General features: G+C 42.6%; 1 protein-coding gene across 1 annotated transcript in view; it reads right to left on the bottom strand.

The window, feature by feature from the left end:
* The window catches only part of crabp1a (cellular retinoic acid binding protein 1a), a 29988-nt gene extending 5741 nt beyond the window's left edge, over positions 1 to 24247 (bottom strand). The window contains exons 1-2 of the mRNA XM_046357282.1: positions 23865 to 24247; positions 19902 to 20080 (exon numbers count right to left, since the gene is read on the bottom strand). Coding sequence (XP_046213238.1) covers positions 19902 to 20080; positions 23865 to 23934 — 249 coding nt within the window. The 5' untranslated portion in view covers positions 23935 to 24247. The remainder of the gene's footprint in view (positions 1 to 19901; positions 20081 to 23864) is intronic.
* Between the last annotated feature and the right edge of the window lie 209 nt (positions 24248 to 24456).

Below are 24456 nucleotides of genomic sequence, written 5' to 3'. Positions count from 1 at the left end.
TGTACAAACCCACAGATTCATCAGCTGTCTCGGTGGCTGGTCTGAGGCTGGTCTCAGATCCCACAGGTGAAGAAGCAGGATGTGGAGAACCTGGGCTTGTGTGGTTACACGTGGTGTGTGGTTGTGAGGCCAGTTGGACATACTGTCAAATTGGCTTATGGCTTATGGTAGAGAAATAACATTAAATTCTCTGGCAACAGCTCTGGTGGACATTCCTACACTCCGCAGGCCAATTGCACGCTCCCTTAAAACTTGAGACATCTGTGGCATTGTCTCATGAAACATGGGACCAACAATTTACATGTTGCGTTTTTATATTTTTGTTCAGTGTGTATGCATACACACACTGAGTCTAAAAAAACATTAGGAACACCTTCCTAATATTGAGTTGCACCGCCTGTTGGCATCAGAACAGCCTCTATTCGCCGGGGCATGGACTCTAAATCAAATCAAATCCAATTGTATTTGTCACATACACATGGTTATCAGATGTTAATGCGAGTGAAGTGAAATGCTTGTGCTTCTAGTTCCGACAATGCAGTAATAACCAACGAGTAATCTAACCTAACAATTCCACAACTACTACCTTATACACACAAGTGTAAAGGGATAAAGAATATGTACATAAAGATATATGAATGAGTGATGGTACAGAGCGGCATAGGCAAGATGCAGTAGATGGTATCGAGTACAGTATATACATATGAGATGAGTAATGTAGGGTATATGCGGTCAGCTGTAGGGCTGGCTCAGGGAAGAGGACGCCCCCCCTGCCTTGCATAGTCCCGTGGGACACCTTAATTGGGCATGGGACACAAGCTAAGGCTTGATCACCCTTTAGCTGGCCACCTTTGATGAGGGTGTTTAGTGATTAAAGGCCGAAACACCCACTGATTCGAAGGCACACTACTGAGGATGTGTCCCAAAATTGACATCTTAACCCAGTCTAAGAAATAAACCTCCCATGCCACTCTGTCAACATCACGGCAAATCTCATGTAAGTGCATACCATCTATTGGCACAATGGACAGTTTTTAACATCTCGTCCTGTGTTTTATGATTCTTCTATAAACATAACGTGGCATAGTTTAAAGTGGCTAGTGATACATATATTACATAAAGATGGCAAGATGCAGTAGATGATATAGAGTACAGTATATACATATACATATGAGATGAGTAGTGTAGGGTATGTAAACATTATATGAAGTGGCATTGTTTAAAGTGGCTAGTGATATATTTTTCCATCAATTTCCATCATTAAAGTGGCTGGAGTTGAGTCAGTATGTTGGCAGCAGCCACTCAATGTTAGTGGTGGCTGTTTAACAGTCTGATGGCCTTGAGATAGAAGCTGTTTTTCAGTCTCTCGGTCCCTGCTTTGATGCACCTGTATTGACCTCGCCTTCTGGATGATAGTGGGGTGAACAGGCAGTGGCTCGGGTGGTTGTTGTCCTTGATGATCTTTATGGCCTTCCTGTGACATCGGGTGGTGTAGGTGTTTTGAAGGGCAGGTAGTTTGTGAAGGTGGTGGACCATTCTTTATACACACGAGAAACTGTTGAGCGTGAAAAACCCAGCAGCGTTGCAGTTCTTGACACACTCAAACGCCTGGTACCTACTACCATACCCCAATCTATGTCTCAGGGCTTCTTCTTTAACCAGTCTCCTCCCCTTCATCTACACTGATTGAAGTGGATTTCACAAGGGACATCTATAGGGGATTATAGCTTTCACCTGGTCAGTCTATGCCATGGAAAGAGCAGGTGTTCCTCATGTTTTGTACAGTCAGTGCATTCGGAAAGCCTTCACTTTTTCCATTTTGTTACGATACAACCTTTTTCTAAAATGGATGAAACGTTTTTTTCCCTCATCAATCTGATGTTCGATCGGGTTCGTAACGACAAAGCGGAAACTGTTTTTTAGAACGTTTTGCTCATTTATTTAAAAATGTAAAAACAATAACGTAAATATTACATTTACATAAGTATTCAGACCCTTTACTCACTACTTTGTTGAAGCACCTTCGGTAGTGATTTACAGCCTCAAGTATTCTTGGGTATGACGCTACAAGCTTGGCACACCTGTATTTGGGTATTTTCTACCATTCTTCTCTGCAGATCCTCTCAAGTTCTGTCAGGTTGTTTGGGGAGTGTTGCTGCACAGCTATTTTCAGGTCTCTCCAGAGATGTTCAATCGGGTTCAAGTCCGGGCTCTGGCTGTGCCACTCACGGATATTCAGAGACTTGTCTAGAAGCCACTCCTGCTTTGTCTTGGCTGTGTGCTAAGGGTCGTTGTCCTGTTGGAAGGTGAACCTTCATTCCAGTCTGAGGTCCTGAGTGCTCTGGAGCAGGTTTTCATCAAGGATTTCTCTGTATTTTGCTCCGTTCATCTTTCCCTAGATCCTGACTAATCTCCCAGTCCCTGACGCTGAAAAACATCCCCACAGCATGATACTGCCACCACCATGCTTCACAGTAGGGATGGTGCCAGGTTTCCTCCAGATCTGATGCTTGGCATTCAGGCCAACTAGTTCAATCTTGGTTTCATCAGACCAGAGAATCTTGTTTCTCATGGACTGAGAGTCTTTAGGCGCCTTCAGGCAAACTCCAAGCGGGCTGTCATGTGCCTCTTACTGATGAGTGGCTATATCCTGCCTGGCTGGATATAACCCCACCTACTTTGCCAAAGCAAAGCCTCCACACCATCAAAGGGAGATCAACACACCACTAACTTACTGAGACAAGGCTGAGTATAGCCAATGATTATCTCCCCACCGCACAAGCCCGAAGGGGCACAAAACCGGACAGGAAGATCACGTCAGTGACTCAGCCTACTTGTATAGCAAAACAATCCTAGCATAACGTGATACACCCCTCCTAGGGACGGCATTGTTGAGCTCGAGCAAGCCAATGACTCAGCCCCTGTAATAGGGTCAGTGGCAGAGAATCCCAGTGGAGAGGAGCCGGCCGGGCAGCATAGTGTCTATGCTGCAATAGTGTATTTACCGGGTGGCTAGGGTCAGTCTGTCCTATCTAGTTAAATTCTCCTGTCAGGTGTCCTGTGTGATCTTAGTTATTCTCTCCCTCTTCTCTCTCTCCTCTCCCAGAGGACCTGAGCCCTATGACCGTTCTTCAGGAATAGCTGGCCTGACGACTCCAGTCCACCTGGTCGTGCTTCTGTTCTGCCTGTAGCTATGGAATCCTGACCTGTTCACCGGACGTGCTACCTTGTCCCAGACCTGCTGTTTAGACTCCCTCCTCCTCCCTCTCTCTCTCTCGTACCTGCTGTCTTGACCTCTGTATGCTTGATTATGATATTCTGATAATCTATGAACATTTTAATATCTTGGAAGAACTTTCTGTCCTTAATGGCCATGTACCCTTCTAATCTCCACCTGGCACAGTCAGAAGAGGACTGGCAACCCCCCAGAGCCTGATTCCTCTCTAGGTTTCTTCCTTGGTTCCTGCCTTTTTAGGGAGTTTTTCCTAGCCACTGTGCTTCTACATCTGCACTGCTTGCTCTTTGGGGTTTTAGGCTGTGTTTCTGTATAAGCATTTTGTGACAACTGCTAATGTAAAAAGGCCTTTGCAAATACATTTGATTGATTGATTATGTTTGAATGTTGTACATTTTATACATTATTGTTTATGCAGGGCTCCCTTTCAAAAGAGGGCCTTGGTCTCATTGGGATCCATTAGTCATTATGTACATTGGACACAAGCTACTTCAATCGGTTTGATGCAACACCCCTATCCTCTTCTTGAACCACCCCTAATCTTGCCCTGGGGTGCAAAAGGAACAACCTCCATGAAATTATATTTATTTAAGCCTCTTTTAAATTAAATACAAACTTCAGGACCTGTCTCCAAATCCTTGAGACTTAAGTCTCATCTATGAAGGCCTTTTTTTATAGGCAGAAAAGCACCAAAAAGGTCAAGTTCTTTTCCTCAGTTAGTTTGATTTAATAACGGTTTTAAGACACATTTTCCCCTGGGTAAATTGATTCAAATATTAAAAGATTATCAATTCATAAAAGCCAGGGACCAAAGCCTAAAGTCTGGGCTGACTACATTTACATTTACATTTAAGTCATTTAGCAGACGCTCTTATCCAGAGCGACTTACAAATTATTGATGCAAAATGAGCCAGATCTGTGGTTCTTGGCTAAAGAGTTTCTTGTGAAGTTTGTTTTGATAATGTTACCTTTGACCACCTCTATCTTGGCAGCAATCTCAGAGCCAACTGAGAGATCTGAATAATATAGCACCACTGTCCATCTCTACCACCGCAGACTCGAAATTCAAACCTGCGTCCCCAAAAACGTAACTCACTTAAGCATAACATGCAAACCTCTGGAGCCAGATGCTAGCCTGTCACTCCGGGAACTGACCAGAAGATGAAGTCACTCCGCAATGCTAATTTAGTAATCCACATTCCACAATACGGTCATAGAATATTTTCCAAATTATCAAAAAGGAGTTTAATACTACGGTAGCTCCAAAATGTGTACAATATTTGGTCTCAACACATTTAGTCACAACTGAGTAAAACATTTTCCCAAATGATCAAAATTCAACTACGGCAACTCTTTTTCAATCAATTATGAAGATTTACGAAGTAGTCTATTCCTTCTAATTGCTGGTGAGTATACCTATTTTTCAATGTAATTAAAAGGACATATTTTGAACAAAACTCGATAGTGTGTACATAGCCGTTCTCCATGCTGTTTGATGTTGTCCACAGTTGATTATGCTGCAGTTCCTAGTCTGTGAGACCCAAATGTTAATCACCATATCAAAGGTTGGGGGAAGCGATCAGAGTGCCTGCCGGGCCCGTAGACAGACAAGCTACAGCTGAACAGTGGAGCTTCGCTGTGCACTGCGCTTTTTTCAAGCTCTCTCCTCTCCTTTCTAATAAACCCAGAGTCGATTTGCTACGGCCCCATTTTCCACTATCATCCGTCTCTGGCACCGACTCGGATGGATTTGCTCTCTCTTTCCCTCTACCTCTCTCCCTCCCTCTCTCTTTCTTCTGGTCTCTTTCTCCCCATCCCTCCTCCGGGCATTTGGTTTACCCCCGTCATGCCTCTTCTGTATCATTTAACAAGCTAGTTGACTGGAACATCTGCTGGCTTTGGCTTTGGATAAGAGCCGTTCTGTTACCAGGGCCTCTCAGTAGACAAAGAGGGAGTCTAATTTTAAGTGGGGGAAATCCTATTTCCTGCTCTGAATAATCATCTATGTTTTGGGGTGAATTGGGATTTCTTGTGCTTTACTTAGCAGCGTCTTAAATTAAAACCCTTACTTCCCATGATCTCCACCCCACCCAAGATATTATTGTAGGCTATTACAGTTTTTCATTTGCATGCAAGGTATAGATGCAGGGTGCATCTTCATAAAACATTACATTTAGTGATTTTATGACAATGCACAGTCCTGAAAGCTATCCATTATTCATTGGTACGTCACTGGTTTTTAGTTTATCACATTGATCCAGTGAGTTGTCAACATGACAGTGTTTGAGCAAAATTCAGCCAAAAGCATTCTTTCATGAGACTTTCCACGGCTAGCTGTGGAGCTGTGGTCTCCCCGTGCCTTGCTGCAGGCGTGTTCCAAGCACTTGGCTGACTGCGGATGACACATTGTCTGTCAAACGACAGCAGGTAGCGTGGCTGTCACCGCAACAGCCTAATAAGCTCCAATAGCCAAGACCCAGGGAGCCATCTCACTTAACTCTAAACTGAAGGCATGTTGCCTCACTGAACTAACTCACTTCGGATCTCCTTATACAGTGCCTTCAGAAAGTATTCACACCCCTTGACTTTTTCCACATTTGATTGTTTTACAGACTGAATTTAAAATAGATTAAATTGTCACTGGCCTACACACAATACCCCAAAATGGCAAAGTTGAAATATATATAGACCGTGGGCTCCAAAATTACTGGCACAATACTTAAAATATATATATATATAAACAATATACTCAAAACACAAATATGTGAGAAATACTGTACTTTATTACTGTTTCAATGGAACCAACCAAAATCATAATTATTTAATTCAAAATACATTTCACCAAAATCAAGGTTTCATCATTATTGGCACTCCTCACTTCTCATCAACCACCTCTGGCAAGGATAACAGCATGGAGTCTTTTCCTGTAATGTTTGACAAGGTTAAGGAACATATTTGGAGGGATTTTGGACCAGTCCTCTATGCAGATCCTTTCAAGATCCTTCACATTCTTGGGTTTGCTCTTATCAACTGCCCTCTTCCACTCAGCCCACAGGTTTTCGATTGGCTTGAGGTCCTGCGACTGAGATGGCCATGGCAGAACATTGATTTAGTTGTCACAGAATCATTTCTGTGTGGATCTTGAGGTATGTTTTGGGTCATTGTCTTGTTGGAAAGTGCACCCACGGCCAAGTCCCAGACTTCTGGCAGAGGCAACCAGATTGTCAGCCAAAATTGCCTGATAGTTGGTGGCATTCATTATGCTGTGAATCTTAACCAGTGCCCCTGGACCTCTGGAATTAAAACAGCCCCAAAACATCACTGACATATTACACTGTGTGTATGAGGTGCCTCTCCTTGTATGCATCTCTGTTTCGACGCCAAACATGCCGATGCTGTATCTGACCAAAACGTTACATTTTGGTCTCATCTGACCAGAGCAACTTCTTCCAGTCATAAATTCAATGACTTTTGGCAAACTCCAAGCGCTTGCGTCTGTGGGTCAGAAAGGGCTTTCTTCTGGCAACCATTCCAAAGAGCCTGCGTTTGTGGAGGTGGCATCTGCTGGGGCTTTTTGAAACCTGGTGACCCCAATGCGCCACCAAGGCCTGCAATTCTTTCACGGTGATTCTTGGGGATTTTGTTGCTTCTCTCACCATCCTCCTCCCTATCCTGAAAGGCAAAATGCATTTGTGTCCTCTACCCATGTGGTTTTCAACTGATCCATATCTTTTGAATGTTTTAATAATTTCCCTGACAGTGCTCAGTGGTATATTCAATCGTCTGTGGCTCTTCTTGTAACCTGCCAGTTCTTTTGTTTTCTTCATGGTGTTGGATGACAAAGGGTGTTACCTATTTTATTTTTTTACCCTAGTGAAACAGTAAGGGATGTAATGGCTCAATATAGTTCTTTAAGACTTACAAACTTAAATAAATTGAATTTAATTCTTGGTTTAAATTTGGTAGATGTTATTTTCAATAATCTTTAAGGCTGCCATTAATTGTGAAACCTTGATTTGGAGGAGATTGATTTATAATTAAATCAATAAATGATTTTGGTGGGTTCCATTTGAAACATTAATAAATAATAGTATTTAACATGTTGGTATTTTGAGTTTCTCTACAGTTATATTGTTTATTTTTTAAAGTATTGTTTGTCCATTGCCAGTCAGGGGTGCCAGTAATTTTGGAGCCCACTGTATATATACACTACCGGTTAAAAGTTTTGGAACACCTACTCATTCAAGAGTTTTTCTTTATTTTTACTATTTTTTACATAGTAGAATAGTTTCTCAAACTAGACACTCTAATGTACTTGTCCTCTTGCTCAGTTGTGCACATTGGCCTCTCAGTCCTCTTTCTATTCTGGTTAGAGACAGTTTGTGCTGTTCAGTGAAGGGAGTAGTACACAGTGCTCTGAGAGCTTCAGTTTCTTCGCAATTTCTCGCATGGAATAGCCTTAATTTCTCAGAACACAAATAGACTGACGAGTTTCAGAAGAAAGTGCTTTGTTTATGGCCATTTTGAGCATGTAATCGAACCCACAAATGCTGATGCTCCAGATACTCAACTAGTCTAAAGGAGGCCAGTTTGATTGCTTCTTTAATAAGAACAACACGTTTTCAGTTGTGCTAACAGAATTGCAAAAGGGTTTTCTACTGATCAATTAGCCTTTTAAAATTATAAACTTGGATTAGCTAACACAATGTGCCATTGGAACACAGGAGTAATGGTTGCTGACAATGGGCCTGTCACGTCCTGACCTTAGTTCATTTTTTATGTCTCTGTTTTAGGTTGGTCAGGGTGTGAGTTGGGCTGGGCATTCTGTTTTGTGTTCTATGTTTTCCATTTCTATGTGTTTGGTCTGGTATGGTTCCCAATCAGAGGCAGCTGGCAATCGTTGTCTCTGATTGAGAACCATACTTAGGCAGCCTGTTTTTCCCACTTGAGTGGGTGATTGTTTTCTGTCTCTGTGTCTGCACCAGGCAGAACTGTTTCATTTTCGTTCGTTCTCCTTGTTATTTTGTTTTTGTGTTCAGCGTTAATAAATATCAACATGGACACGTACCATGCTGCATATTGGTTCGATCCTTCCTACTCCTCCTCAGATGATGAGGAGAAACGTTACAGGGCCTCTGTACGCCTATGTAGATATTCCATAAAAAAATCTGCCATTTCCAGCTACAATAGTCAATTACAACATTAACAATGTCTACACTGTTTTTCGGATCAATTTGATGTTATTTTAGTGGACAAAAAAAAGGATTTTCTTTCAAAAACGAGGACATTTCTAAGTGATCCCAAACTTTTGAACAGTAGTGTGTATATATATATACTTTTATCTATCTTTTTTAAATGTATTTTTTACAAATTTAAATTAATGAAAAGCTGAAATGTCTTGTGTTAATAAGTATTCAACCCCTTTGTTATGGCATGCCTAAATCAGTTCAGGAGTAAAAACTTGCATAACCTCTCACATAAAAAGTTACATGGACTCACTCGGTGTACAGTAATAGTGTTTAACATGATTTTTTAATGACAACCAAATCTCTGTACCCTACACATACAGTGAATTTCAATCACAGATTCAACCACAAAGACGAGAGAGGTTTTCCAATGCCTTGCAAAGAAGGTCACCTATTGGTAGATGGGTAAAAAAATATTAAAAGCAAATATTGGGGCAATGCCAATAAAGCATATTACTGAGTATCACTTGCCATATATTCAAGAATAGTGGTTGCTGCATTATGTTATCGGTATACTCGGTATACTTGTAATCGTTAAGAAATGGAATGGAGCTAAGCACACCCAAAATCCTAGAGGAAAACCTGATTGTCTGCTTTCCACCAGACACTGGGAGATTGATTCACATTTCAGCAGGACAATAACTTAAAACACAAGGCCAAATCTACACTGGAGTTGCTTACCAAGAAGACAGTGATTGTTCCTGAGTGGTCAAGATACAGTTTTGACTTAAATCTACTTGAAAATCTATGGTAAGACCTGAAAATGGTTGTCTAGCAAGAATCAACCAATTTGATAGAGCTTGAAAAATGTGTTTAATAATAATGGGCAAATGTTGCACAATCCAGGTGTGGAAAGCTCTTAGATACTTACCCAGAAAGGTGCTTCTACAAAGTATTGACTTAGGCTTCTGAATACACATATAAATGAGATATTTCTGCATTTCATTTTAAACAAATTTGTTTTCTCTTTGTCATTATGGAGTATTGTGTGTAGATGGGTGAAAAAAAATTGTAATCCATTTTGAATTCAGGCTGTAGCACAACAAAATGTAGAACTAGTCAAGGGGTATGAATAGTTTCTGAAGGGACTGTAATGTCAATAAGAATCACCTTTTTGTCATCTTGATGGACCGTCTTCTCAAACGACGGGAAGGAACTATGACAGCAGTCTTTGCACGGCATCTTAATCGATCTCCCTGAACCCCCGGCACGTAGTGTACCCTGTGGCAGGTGAGTAATTCTAAAAGTCTGTCTCTATAGCAACCAGCCAGGCTAAAAGACTTGATTTGTCAAAGTCGTCTGTCGTGAAGTGCAGCGCTCTCCTCTTGGTGTCGGTCTACAGGAGAGACCATAATGGTTGCACCAAGGTTCGGTATAAAAAATAAGTGTGGTCGCTGACAAGCAGAGTGAGTTAATCGTGGTAAGCACATATGCACAGCTGTAGCTTCTCCTTTTCAACTTTCTACAGCAGCGATGGCCACTTTGACGTTGAAGAGCTTTGCGTTGGTGAAATTTGCTTGTCAACGTCAGTCAGGTTTCTCTCAGTCTCATTATCACTTTTTGGGGAGGGTCACTGTGACTCCTGACTAAAACTTTGATCCAGCCCCCTTCCCTGTGGGGTGACTCTCAGCGCTGAATGTTCCTTATCACTTTCTCCCTGCCGGCAGAAATGAGATGCCCCTGTAAGTGAGAAGGGCTCTCTTGATCCCCTCCAATCCCCCGATTAGAGAGCGCTTTTAACCTTGTGCCAGTGTGAAACAGCCCTCGCCTGTTTGCCTTGGGTAGATTAGTGTAATCCCTTTAAACCCCCCAACCTGGGCCAGGCCCAGGGCTCGGGACCCTGCCACAAGCCCAGCCAGTACGGTGTCTAATTGGGGACTGTGCCTAATATGACGCTAAGTGGAAGCCGACCAAGGAAATATACCTGGGAAATACTTGTATCGAGGATGGGAGCAGAGCCTTTAAAAAAAAGTGATCCTCAAACCTCACGAACAGTCAGAAAATACTTTAAATCAAAAGAATGGAGGGATCGGTCATATGATACCTGACAGACATGAGCCATTTCCATAGACTCTACACATAAATACCCAGACATAACCGATGGGGATCTGGAGGTACAAGATGGCCTAGAGATGGCAGCCAAAGAGATGTATGGGTCTGTCCACCATGCCTGAGGGCACAGACTGTAAGGGGCCTTTCTGTCTCTTACGATCCAACACTGAACTGTAAAATATCCGGCACAGGCTATGGAACCCGGGGGGGGGGGGGTTCCTAGTGGTTAGAGAGTTGGACTCGTAACCAAAAGGTTGCAAGATCAAATCTCTGAGCTGACACGGTAACAATCTGTTCTTCTGCCCCTGAGCAAGGCAGTCAACCCACTGTTCCCAAGCCATCATTGAAAATAAGAATTTATTCTTAACTGACTCGTTAAAAAATGGTGAAATAAAGTAATTAAAAACCCGGTGCCATAACCTGATGCTCAAACCAATGAGTTACAGATTCCTGTTTCAGTCAGTCTAGAAATTGAGTAAGATGTATTCATATCATGACGATACAATGTTGGCATTTCTATTTTGTGTTTTTCACAAAAGTAAGATTTATTTTCCGCAGTAAGATTATTTTTCCCCTTACAGTTATGAGCAGTGATTTTATTGACATAAAAGCTCTCTGCGCAATGATGCATGTTTTCCTCTTTCCATTTGCAATTATCTTGCCACCAGAATACCATTTGTCTAGACATTTTTGTGGTATTTTTGGGGGGGATTCTATTTTATTTATTTTAAGAGGAATATGTTCGTGTCCTAGAGATGTATACTTGTGCGACTGTTACCAGCTCTTTGTAAAATCATCCTATAGCCTGATCTGAAACTGGTGACGTAAGCGGTCTCTGATCTAACATACCAAAATATATGATTCAAGATCAATGTTGCTATAACATGTGATTGCTGGTAAGTACTTTGACCTAACTTAATCACATTTAAAATGACTAACTCAAGAATTGAAGATCCGTGTTCTTCACATGCCCCTAAATGCAAGAGGTTAACTGATATGACTTGGTTCAAACAATAGCAGATGGATTATTATTGCTCTGGGGTTTTCGGCATTTACATTTTTAAAATGTTCATATTAAAATAAACATTTATTTCATTCAGAATTGATCATGGCAGTGTTCTTCAATAGGACAATTTATGTGATTGATTCAAATTAAGTAGAAAAGTCTGTTTTGTGTACTTGAGGGTGAGCTTATTAGGATGCGTTTACACATGCAGTCCAATTCAGATCTGGGTCGTTCCACGAGTAGAGTATATTTTGGGTAGTATAACTTGGTCAAAAACAACTTCATTTCACCTCATTGTAACATTCTGTCATAAAGAGCACATGTTCAACTTCATAAAAAGCATGTTTTCCCATTTCAAAGGGTAAACGAAATGTCTATAGTAAATGTCAATAAAGTGCCATGAAAGTAACAGGGTTGAGGGAGGGAGGGGCAATTGAATGCAAGCTTCACAAATGTATTTTCATTGTTGAACATTTTTAGCCTATATATCTATAGGTAACAGGGTTGACGTGTTGTGCTCAGTTTTCCACCACAAAACACCAGCAAATGGCCAAAAAATAGTAGGACCAGCTCACCTGCTTTTACACTATGATTTGAGTATTATATGTTCAATGTTTTTTTTGCAAAAATAATTTTAAAAGGAATAGTTTAACCATATTAAAATGAGAGTTCAGTTCACATACCAGGGTTTACCATGAAATGAGGGATCACGTGAATCAATCACATGAAATACATTAAAATCTTCAGAAATTGCGTAACTAGGCCTCTATAATGATGGTGGGTTAAAATCTTCCTAGAAGTCATGGTGAGGGCTGATTTTTGGCACTTTAGCAATTTAGGTGTGTATTAACATAAATTTAATTTATTGAATTGTCTATGTGGTCTATATTAAAGGGCACTTTATTTAATATAACAGGTTTTTGTTTTTTAAATACAATATTGGAGCACATTTTCTACTTAAAATATCAAGGGGACGCAAAATTATAAATTGCAGATTATTTCCATATCTGATACCAATTGATATTTTCCCTAATGTGCAAAAAAAGAAAAAAACACACATGGAATCTGATCTTTTTTTATATACCACATCCATACAGTGCATTCAGAAAGTATTCAGACCCCTTTACTTTTTTCACACTTTTTTTCACATTTAGTTACTTTACAGCCTTATTCTAAAATGGATTCAATTTTTTCCCCCATCATCAATCTACACACTTTCTTTTGCAAATGTATTCAAAATAAAAAACGGAAATATCTCATTTACATACAGTAAGTATTCAGACCTTTTACTCAGTACTGTGTTGAAGCACCTTTGGCAGCGATTACAGCCTCGGGTCTTCTTGGGTATGATGCTACAAGCTTGGCACACCTGTATTTGGGGAGTTTCTCCCATTCCTCGCTGCAGATCCTCTCAAGCTCTGTCAGATTGGATGGGGAGCGTCGCTGCACAGCTATTTTCAGGTCTGTCCAGAGATGTTAGATGGGGTTCAAATCCGGGCTTTGGCTGTGCCACTCAAGGACATTCAGAGACTTGTCCCAAAGTCACTCCAATGTTGTCTTGGCTGTGTGCTTAGGATGATTGTCCTGTTGGAAGGTGAACCTTTGCCCCAGTCTGAGGTCCTGAGCGCTCTGGAGCAGGTTTTCATCAAGGATCTCTCTATACTTTGCTCCGTTCATCTTTCCCTCAATCCTGACTGCTCTCCCTGTCCCTGCCGCTGAAAACCATCCCCACTGCATGATGCTGCCACCACCATGCTTCACCGTAAGGAAGGTGCCAGGTTTCCTCCAGACGTGATGCTTGCCATTCACGCCTTAGAGTTCAATCTTGGATTCTTCAGATCAGATCTTGTTTCTCATGGTCAGAGTCCTTTTAAGTGCCTTTTGGCAAAATCTAAGTGGGCTGTTATGTGCCTTTTACTGAGGAGTGGCTTCCGTCTGGCCACTCTACCATAAAGGCCGATTGGTGGAGTGCTGCAGATGGTTGTCCTTCTGGAAGGTTCTCCCATATCCCCAGAAGAACTCTGGAGCTCTATCATAGTGACCATAAGGTTCTTGGTTACCTCCATGACCAAGGCCCTTCTCCCCCAGATCTGTGCTTTGACACAATCCTCTCAGAGCTATTCCTTCGACCCCATGGCTTGGTTTTTGCTCTGACATACACTGTCAACTATAGGACCTTATATAGACAGGAGTGTGCCTTTCCAAATCATGATTAATCAATGGGATTTACCACAGGTGAACTCCAATCAAGTTGTAGAAACATCTCAAGGATGATCAATGGAAACAGGATGCACCTGATGTCAATTTCGAGTCTTATAGCAAAGGTTCTGAATACTTATGTAAATAAGTTATTTCGTAAATAAGTTATTTATGGGTTTTTTTGCAAACATTTATAAAAACCTGTTTTCACTTTCTCGTTATGGGGTATTTTGTGTAGATTGATGAGGGAAAACATTTTATTTAATTAATTTTAGAATAAGGCTATAATGTAACAAATTGTGGAAAAGGGGAAGGCGTCTGAATGCTTTCCGAAAGCACAGTATGTGGATCTCAAACCTGATACAATTTTGATGTTTGCTCTGATGTGGCTTTTTTGCACGTGACCTGGCGTTACCATGACATCCAACCCAAAATGTTAAGTAACAATGCCAGGAAATGAGCATTGCATCTGTGTGCAACTTCAGAGGCTACAGTGTGAATGTGCACATCTGATATGGGTAAAACTGAGTGTGGACAGTGGATAAGAAAATTCAGAATTGGGTTCTTAGCGTGGGCGGTGGCTTTTTGTGGACCTCCCGAAAGGCGCAGTGGTCTAAGGCATTGCATCACAGTGCTTGAGACGTCACTACAGACCGGGGTTGGATCTCAGGCTGCCGGCCGTGTTCGGAAGATCCATGATGCGGCGCCCAATTGGCCCAGCGTCATCCGGGTTTGGGGAGGGTTTGGCAGCCCGAGGTTTCATTGTCCCATCGCGCTCTAGTGCTCCCTCTGGCAGGCCGGGTGCCTGCAAGTTGACTTCGGTCGCCAGCTGTACAATGTTTCCTCAGACACGCTGGTGCGAGCAGTGTGTCAAGAGGCACAAAACTGTAACCACCAATTAGATATCACGAAATTGGGGAGAAAAAGGGGTAAAAAAATATTTGATGAAACCTATCAATTTAAATGTCCAATTTGGGTGCAATCAATTAGCTTAATTTCTCAGAGATCAAATTATATAAATAAAAAAAGCCTGCAGGAATGCTAAACTTATCTGTTTAAAACTGCAAAAATGATTTCAGAACAATCTGAGATGGTGAATGTCATGGCTTGCTGAAATGACATGCAACGACCCTAGTGGAAAAGCAGCCTATAAACGGGGACTGGTGTAGTACCTTGTATTCATTGAATATGGCTGAGTCACAGTTTATCTGCGCTGACGTGGCATCGTGAGCTGCCCATTCCAAACAACAGCTTAAGAATTCCCCGAAGGGCCAAAGCTTGGAGAGAGGCCCCATCTATCTCATATATGTCAGTGCTCTAATCCACTTTCTCGGACGTCAACGTGATATTGATAAGTCAGCCATATTAATGTATATTTTTCATGGAAACGCTACTCAAAAGGAAATAAGAAAACCCTAAAAGCCTTGTCACAATCACAGATACACACACACACACACACACACACACTTTCAACCAGTCTTATTTATCATCCCCCCCATGCCCTGGTTTTGCGGCCGGAGTCCACACCTTTGGGGGGGGGGTACTGTCATGCCCTGACCATCAGAGCGTGAATTGGAGGTGTTCTAGCTCAATATTTCTATGTTGGTTTTGTATGGTTCCCAATTAGAGGCAGCTGGTAATCGTTGCCTCTAATTGGGGATCATATTTAGGTAGCCATTTTCCAACCTGTGTTTGTGGGATATTGTTTTGTGTTTGTACATGTGCACCACTACTTTCACGTTTCGTTATTGGTTTATTGTTTTTGTTTAAAGTTTCACCGTAATGAAGATGTGGAACTTCAATCACGCTGTGCCTTGATCCGCTCATTACGACGATCGTGACACTTAGGGAACCCCAGAGCACACGTTTCCCAGTCCCTGTAGCTCTGCCACCCTACCCAATGCTCAACCCCCATATTTTGCCAACACAAATCCATCCCATCACTGAAAGCCAAATTTCCCCATTTCCAAATGTACAGTAACTCCCTCTCCCCCCGACCTACCTACCACCCTAATTTGGTAATCCCCAACACAATCAACACTCCTCTCCCAAGTCTGATTGTGCTTTGAGCTTCTGGCACCAAACTCGGAGTTGGGTGGCCTGTGTTTGGTTTTGAGATTGTTTGTCATGAACCTCCAGGAGGATGGACTTTGCTATAAAATGATGTGGCTCAAATCCACTCGTTGAGTTCTCAGTGATCACCTCCAGGGGTGGTTACCGACCAGCTCCATTACTGCAGTAATTAAATAATAAAGTTGACTTGTTTTGAAGAAATGTAAAGGTCTCTCCTTTTGATTACAATAAACACAGGAAACTGTTGAGTGTGAAAAACATTGCAGAGTTGCAGTTCTTGACACAAACCGGTGCGCCTGGCACCTACTACCTACCATACCCTGTTCAAAGGCACTTAGATATTTTGTCTTGCCCATTCACCCACGCAAGGCTGCCGGCCCAGATGGCATCCTCAGACCATGCGCAAATCAGCTGGCTGGTGTGTTTACGGACTTATTCAATAAATTCTTATCCCAGTCTGCTGTTCCCACATGCTTTAAAAGGGCCACCATAGTTCCCAAGAAAGCGAAGGTAACTGAGCTAAATGACTATCGCCCCATAGCACTCACTTCCGTCATCATGAAGTGCTTTGAGAGACTAGTCAAGGACCATATCACCTCCACCCTACCTGACATCCTAAACCCACTCCAATTTTCTTACCGCCCCAATAGGTCCACAGACGACGCAATCACACTGCACACTGCCTTAACCCGTCTAGACAAGAGGAATACCTATGTAAGAATGCTGTTCATCGACTACAGCTCAGCATTTAACACCATAGTACCCTCCAAACTCGTCATTACCCTGGGTCTCGACCCCGCCCTGTGCGACTGGGTCCTGGACTTCCTGATAGGTAACAGCTCCACCCCGCTGATCCTCAACACTGGGGCCCCACAAGGGTGCATTCTCTGCCCTCTCCTGTACTCCCTGTTGTTCACCCATGAGTGAGTAGTCATGCACACCTCCAACTCAATCATCAAGTTTGCAGACAACGCTACAGTGGTAGGCTTGATTACCAACAACGACAAGACGGCCTTCAGGGAGGAGGTGAGGGCCCTCAGAGTGTGGTGTCAGGAAAATAACCTCACACTCAATGTCAACAAAACAAAGGAGATGGTGGATCGTGGACTTCAGGAAACAGCAGAGGGAGAAGCACCCTATCCACATTGACGGGACAGTAGTGGAGAAGGTGGAAAGTTTAAATTTTCTCGGCATACACATCACAGACAAACTGAATTGGTCCACCCACACAGACAGCTTCGTGAAGAAGGCGCAGCAGCGCCTCTTCAACCTCAGGAGGCTGAAGAAATTCGTCTTGTCACCAAAAATACTCCCAAACTTTTACAGATGCACAATCGAGAGCATCCTGTCGGGCTGTATCACCACCTGGTACGGAAACTGCTCCTCCCACAACCGTAAGGCTCTCCAGAGGGTAGTGAGGTCTACACAACGTATCACCGGGGGCAAACTACCTGCCCTCCAGGACACCTACACCACCCAATGTCACAGGAAGGCCAAAAAGATCATCAAGGACAACAACCACCGAGCCACTGCCTGTTCACCCTGCTATCATCCAGAAGGCGAGGTCAGTACAGGTGCATCAAAGCGGGGACCGAGAGACTGAAAAACAGCTTATATCTCAAGGCCATCAGCCATCACTAACATTGAGGGGCTGCTGCCAACATACTGACTAACTTCTAGCCACTTTAATAATGAAAAATTGATGTAATAAATGTATCACCAGCCACTTTAAACAATGCCACTTTATATAATGTTTACATACCCTACATTACTCATCTCATATGTACATACTGTACTCTATACCAACTACTGCATCTTGCCTATGCCGTTCGGCCTTCGCTCATTCATATATTTTTATGTACATATTCTTATTCATTCCTTTACACTTGTGTGTATAATGTAGTTTTTGTGAAATTGTTAGGTTAAATTACTTACTGCATGGTCGATACTAGAGGCACAAGCATTTCACTACACTCGAATTAACATCTGCTAACATGTGTAGGTGACAATAAAATTTGATTTGATTTGAATGGCACACATACACAATCCATGACTTAAAAATCCTTCTTTAACCTGTCTCCTCCCCTTCATCTAGTCGTGGCCAAAAGTTTTGAGAATGACACAAATATTAATTTTCACAAAGTCTGCTGCCTCAGTTTGTATGATGGCAATTTGCATATACTCCAGAATGTTATGAAGGGTGGTCAAATGAATTGCAATGATTTGCAAAGTCCCTATTTGCCATGCAAGTGAACTGAATCCCGAAAAACATTTCCACTGCATTTCAGCCTTGCCACAAAAGGACCAACTGACATCATGTCAGTGATTCTCTCATTAACACAGGTGTGAGTGTTGACGAGGACAAGGCTGGAGATCACTCTGTCATGCTGATTGAGTTTGAATAACAGACTGGAAGCTACAAAACTAGGGCAATGCTTGGAATAATTGTTCTTCCTCTGTCAATCATGGTTACCTGTAAGGAAACACGTGCCGTCATCATTGCTTTGCTCAAAAAGGGCTTCACAGGCAAGGATATTGCTGCCAGTAAGATTGCACCTAAATCAACCATATCGGATCATTATTAATTTTAAGGAGAGCGGTTCAATTGTTGTGAAGAAGGCTTCAGGGCGCCCAATAAAGTCCAGCAAGTGTCAGGACCGTCTCCTAAAGTTGATTCATCTGCGGGATCGGGGCATCACCAGTACAGAGCTTGCTCAGGAATGGTAGCAGGCAGGTGTGAGTGCACTTCTCTCCAGGAAAAACATCAGGGACAGGCTGATATTCTGAAAAGGGTACAGGGAATGGACTGCTGAGGACTGGGGTAAAGTCATTTTCTCTGATGAATCCCCTTTCTGATTTTTTGGGGCATCCGGAAAAAAGCTTGTCCGGCGAAGACAAGGTGAGCGCTACCATCAGTCCTGTGTCATGCCAACAGTAAAGCATCCTGAGACCATTCATGTGTGGGGTTGCTTCTCAGCCAAGGGAGTGGGCTCACTCACAATTTCTCCGAAGAACACAGCCATGAATAAAAAATGGTACCAACACATTCTCAGAGAGCAACTTCTCCCAGCCATCCAGGAACAGTTTGGTGACAAACAATGCCTTTTCCAGCATGATGGAGCACTTTGCCATAAGGCAAAAGTGATAACTAAGTGGCTCGGGGAACATAACATCGATATTTTGGGTCCATGGCCAGGAAACTCCACAGACCTTAATCCCATTGAGAACTTGTGGTCAATCCTCAAGAGGCTGGTGGACAAACAAAAACCCACAAATTCTGACAAACTCCAAGCATTGATTATGCAAGAATGGGCTGCCATCAGTCAGGATGTGGCCCAGAAGGTCATTGACAGCATGCCAGGGCGGATTGCAGAGGTCTTGAAAAAGAAGGGTCAACACTGCAAATATTGACTCTTTTCATCAACTTCAAGTAATTGTCAATAAAAACCTTTGACGCTTATGAAATGCTTGTAATTATACTTCAGTAGTCCATAGTAACATCTGACAAAAATATCTAAAGACACTGAAGCAGAAAACTTTGTGAAAATTAATATTTGTGTCATTCTCAAAACTTTTGACCATGACTGTACACTGATGGAAGTGGATTTAACAAGTGACATCAATAAAGGATCATAGCTTTCACCTGGATCCACCTGGTCTGTCTATGTCATGGAAAGAGCAGGTGTTCTGTATACTTTTGTATAACTGTTTTCGGAAATAAATGTTTGAATATATAGGAAATCTGCAGGCAAGATTCCAGTGAAGAGCCTTTCAATCCCACAATTAGCACAGTGTATTAGATTGCCAGAATCTGGCAATGTGATCACAGTTCTCTGCCAGTATTTTCATATTTAGTGTGTTAGATGTAGTCAAGTAAGCCGTTGGACTGAACGAGAAGGTGCCCTAATAACAGTGTTTATCTAACAAGTAGAAAAATAAATATGGGCATATTATGTGTAATTTGCCAAAATCTGTTGAATACTTCTTTATGACTGACTTCATGTCATATAATTGCTTTTAAATCAGTGTGCATTATACTTATTAAGATGCGACATGTACTGCACAATGGAGGATACCCTTCCCACATTACCTTGCATTTCCTGCCATCCACCGTCTCCTCGTCGAACTCCTGGCCAATGTGGAAGTTGATCTCGGTGGTGCGGACGGTGGTGGATGTCTTGATGTAGAACTGCTCCCCGTCCTGACGGATCTCCACGTGAGGCTTGGAGGCAGCAGCCCCAGCCACCTTCCTCAGCATGGCATTCACGCCTGGATGGGCACAGCAGAGACCAGGGAGGGAGAAGGGAATGGAAGGGTAGGAGGAGGGAGTTAGGCCTGATTCAGACAGACAGACACCCCCCACCGCCTAGATCCGTCTGGACCAGATTTACCCCAAAACAGTCCTCGACCTGACCCCTCTCTCACCATCCCACACTGCCCTACCTCTCTCTCACTCTTTATGGACTTTCTCTTCTCTTGTCTACTTAATCATGTATATTTCCTTATTTTTTAAAAACATGATAGGCCAACTCAATGAGGAATAGCCTTTCTTCAACAGACACCAATTAAAAGTGATAAACCATAATAGTAGAGCATTGTTCTTCTGGTAAGTGCTCTGTGGTAACAAATCTGAAAACTTGAGAAATCGGAGGAATTATTGGCACTCCAGTCTGCGCAAGAGATTAAGTATTTGGCCTGATTGCCCCGAGGGGAAAAAACAACACTTGTTGTGTGACAGGGCCAGATCTGATTTAGCTAACATCAGGTCATAGCACTAAACTGCACACAGCACTGCATGTTCCGTGCTGCCATGGTGAAGAAACCGGCATCATGGTCCACCGTGTACCCTCTCCCTCCGAGTTAACAGATGATTAAAGGGACATTGATAGAAACAGGCAGAGCCGCGTCGGAATCCACATTAGGCTGATGCACGGCTCTCAGTTAACCAGGCACTTATGCAAAAGGAAATTAATGATCTGCAGGGGCACTTGTGGTTAACCTCTACGGGATCAGTGTCCCCCCCCCCACCGGATGGTTGAGCTAACGTGCGCTAATGTGATTAGCATGATGTTGTAAGTAAGGAGAACATTTCCCAGGACATAGACATGTCTTATATGGACAGTAAGCTTAAATTCATGTTAATCTAACTGTACTGTCCAATTTAAAGGAGCTAAGTGAAATTTACAGTGAAAAAATACCATTCTATTGTTTGAGGAGAGTGCACAACAACAAAAACCTTTTATCACGGCAACTGGTTTGATGCATTCATCTCTGAAGTTAGATAATGTACATTCAGTAATCTTGCTCTGATTTGTCATCCTGAGGGTCCCAGAGATAAAATTTAGCATAATTTTGATTGATGAAATCCATTTTTATGTAGGACCTGGGTTCTACAGTTTGAACCCCTGCTGTGTCTGCCCTGAATGTGCAAGTTGAGATACCGGGGTGCAAAGGAGCAAGATAAATAAATAAATACAGTATGGGGATGAGGTAGATTGGATGGGCTATTTACAGATGAGCTATGTACAGGTGCAGTGATCTGTGAGCTGCTCTGACAGCTGGTGCTTAAAGCTAGTGAGGGAGGTAAGAGTCTCCAGCTTCAGAGATTTTTGCAGTTCGTTCCAGTCATTGGCAGCAGAGAACTGGAAGGAGAGGCGGCCAAATGAATAATTGGCTTTGGGTGTGACCAGTGAGATATACCTGCTCGAGCGCGTGCTACGGGTGGGTGCTGCTATGGTGACCAGTGAGTTGAGATAAGGCGGGGCTTTACCTAGCAGAGACTTGTAGATGACCTGGAGCCAGTGGGTTTGGCGACGAGTATGAAGCGAGGGCCAGCCAACGAGAGCATACAGGTCGCAGTGGTGGGTAGTATATGGGGCTTTGGTGACAAAACGGATGGCACTGTGATAGACTGCATCCAATTTATGGAGTAGGGTATTGGAGGATATTTTGTAAATGACATCGCCGAAGTCGAGGATCGTTAGGATGGTCAGTTTTACAAGGGTATGTTTGTCAGCATGAGTGAAGGATGTTTTGTTGCGAAATAGGAAGCGGATTCTGCATTTGATTTTTGATTGGAGATGTTTAATATGAGTCTGGAAGGAGAGTTTACAGTTTAACCAGACACCTAGGTATTTGTAGTTGTCCACATATTCTATGTCAGAGCCGTCCAGAGTAGTGATGCTAGATGGGCGGCCAAGTGCATGCAGCGATCGGTTGAACAGCATGCATTTAGTTTTACTTGCATTTAAGAGCAGTTGGAGGCCACGGAAGGAGAGTTGTATGGCATTGAAGCTCATCTGGAAGTTAGTTAACACAGTGTCCAACAAAGGGCCAGAGGTATACAGAATGGTGTTGTCTGCATAGAGGTGAATCAAAGAATCACCAGCAGCGAGAGCGACATCATTGATGTATACAGAGAAGAGTCGGCCCGAGAATTGAACCCTGTAGCACCCCCATAGAGACTGCCAGAGGTCCGGAGCACAGGCCCTCCGATTTGACATACTGATACAACATTTTGAACAGTAATGCAATGTTTCATTGGATCAGTCTAACACTTTTCACTTACACTGCTGCCATTTAGTGGCCAAAATGTAAATTGTGCCTAGACTCCAAAGTGATGTAATGGACTCTCTCTTGCATTTCAAAGATGATGGAACAAAAAAAAGACAACACATGTTTTTTCCTTTATATTATCTTTTACCAGATCTAACAGATGAGTTATACTCTCCTACATTCATTTCACATTTCCACAAACTTCAAAGTGTTTTCTTTCAAATGGTATCAAGAATATGCATATCCTTGCTTCAGGTCCTGAGCTACAGGCAGTTAGATTTGGGCATATAATTTTAGGTGGAAAAAAAAAGGGTCCGATCCTTAAGAGATTGTGGGCACGACTGAACGAAACGCAGAACAGACAGAGTGCATGCAATCTCTCTGAACCATACAATCATAACCACGAAGAATGGTCCCCAATGGGTCATAGCTGAACTGTGCTGTGTTGGGTTGGTAGATATCTCACAAGGAAAATGTAATCAAATCTCGGAGTGGTTCACAGGATCTGTTTGGTGGAGGCTAAGCAAGGTCAGTAAACTGCAGCTTGCATATTAAACAAACTTAGTTAAGCTGAGGGACTCATACAGGTCCAGAACAAGGGGATCAATTTCCTTTCAATTCAGGTAATTTATTTACAATTCATGAATAGAAAAGGGTTGGGCAGTTTTCAAGTTATAGATTGATACTTTTTCTGGTTTGAACTGAATTTGTACCTGGAAATATAGTACCGTAACATGATTCTGTTAATAATTTAATAGGCCCCCTGAGCCAATTTGATGACACGCACCCGTCGGGTTACTAACTGTTAAACTGTTTAATAAGAGCGTCTGCTAAATGACTTAAATGTAAATGTAAATGTGCTCACAACTCAAAGCTAGCCTCTGAGCGACAAAGAAAACCAAACAGCCACATATGGAATATTCTCACCCAAAACCAAAATATGACCAGTGTGGTCTCATTGCTTGAGCAGCATAGTACTTACAGTCCAGACACAGAAAGACCCAGCCACACAAATGAATGACCCAGATAAACTGGTCCAATTCTAAACCATCACAATGATCAGCAAGGAAAAAGAGAAAGTGAGAGAAAAAAAAACACAAAAAGCAGAAGAGGAGAGAATTCCATGAAGACCTCCACTGACACTGCTAACGCATGCCCTACTTAAACGCTAATACATGAGTAATGTTGTTCCCATGCACATGCAGCCGGACCCCGGCTATAACAATACCCATGTCTATATAATTGACATCTCCTGTAGCTGAATGCTTTCCCGCTACAGCTTGCTTGTATGCTCTCCCTCCCTCCTCGTTTAGATGAGATAAGACAATAGCATATTGTTGGAAGTGAAGCAATGCCCAAGGAAAATACAAATGTTTTTTTTTAAATGCACATGATGGATAAAGCTCACGCAGGGATGCACTGTGCAGGCTATTGAAAAAAGAACGGGCGAAAAAAAAAGAGAGGGATGAGAGAGACAAAACGTCAAGAAGGGGCTTACCGAGGGCTTTGAGAAGTTCGTCAAAATTCTCACTGCTCTTCATTTTCCAGGTACCGGCAAAGTTGGGCATTTCTGCTGGGGCTGACAGTAAAGGCTGTGCCTGCAAAGAACCTGCTCCACGCTCTGTGCTTCCTATACCCTCTCTCTCACTCTCCTCCTTTCCTCTGCTTTGCACTCTCTTCTCCACTCACAACCTCTGCCTCTCAATCTTCCTCTCTCTCCTTTCTGTATCTCCCTTTCTGTAGCAGCTTCAACTTCCTCTTTGCCACGAGATAAAGCAAGTGTCTCTATTCTTCATATACACACCTTTTTATTACTGTCTGCCTTTTACTCCCTCTATCTCAGTTGTCGTCTCACTCTGACTCTCTCTCTCTCTCTCTCTCTCTCTCTCTCTCTCTCTCTCTCTCTCTCTCTCTCTCTCTCTCTCTCTCTCTCTCTCTCTCTCTCTCTCTCTCTCTCTCTCTCTCTCTCTCTCTCTCTAGTGTCAGTTTTGACCTTGTCTCTGTCAGTAGTTATAGCAAGTGTCTTTAATCTGAATAACTATAGGTCCCTCCCCCTAGAAGCCCTGTCCCATTATTAACTAAGACATTTC

Source organism: Oncorhynchus gorbuscha, linkage group LG01 (genome assembly GCF_021184085.1).
Source record: "Oncorhynchus gorbuscha isolate QuinsamMale2020 ecotype Even-year linkage group LG01, OgorEven_v1.0, whole genome shotgun sequence".
Taxonomy (NCBI): domain Eukaryota; kingdom Metazoa; phylum Chordata; class Actinopteri; order Salmoniformes; family Salmonidae; genus Oncorhynchus; species Oncorhynchus gorbuscha.
Note: the sequence above shows the minus strand (reverse complement) of the source record. Positions and strands in the feature narration are given on the sequence as shown.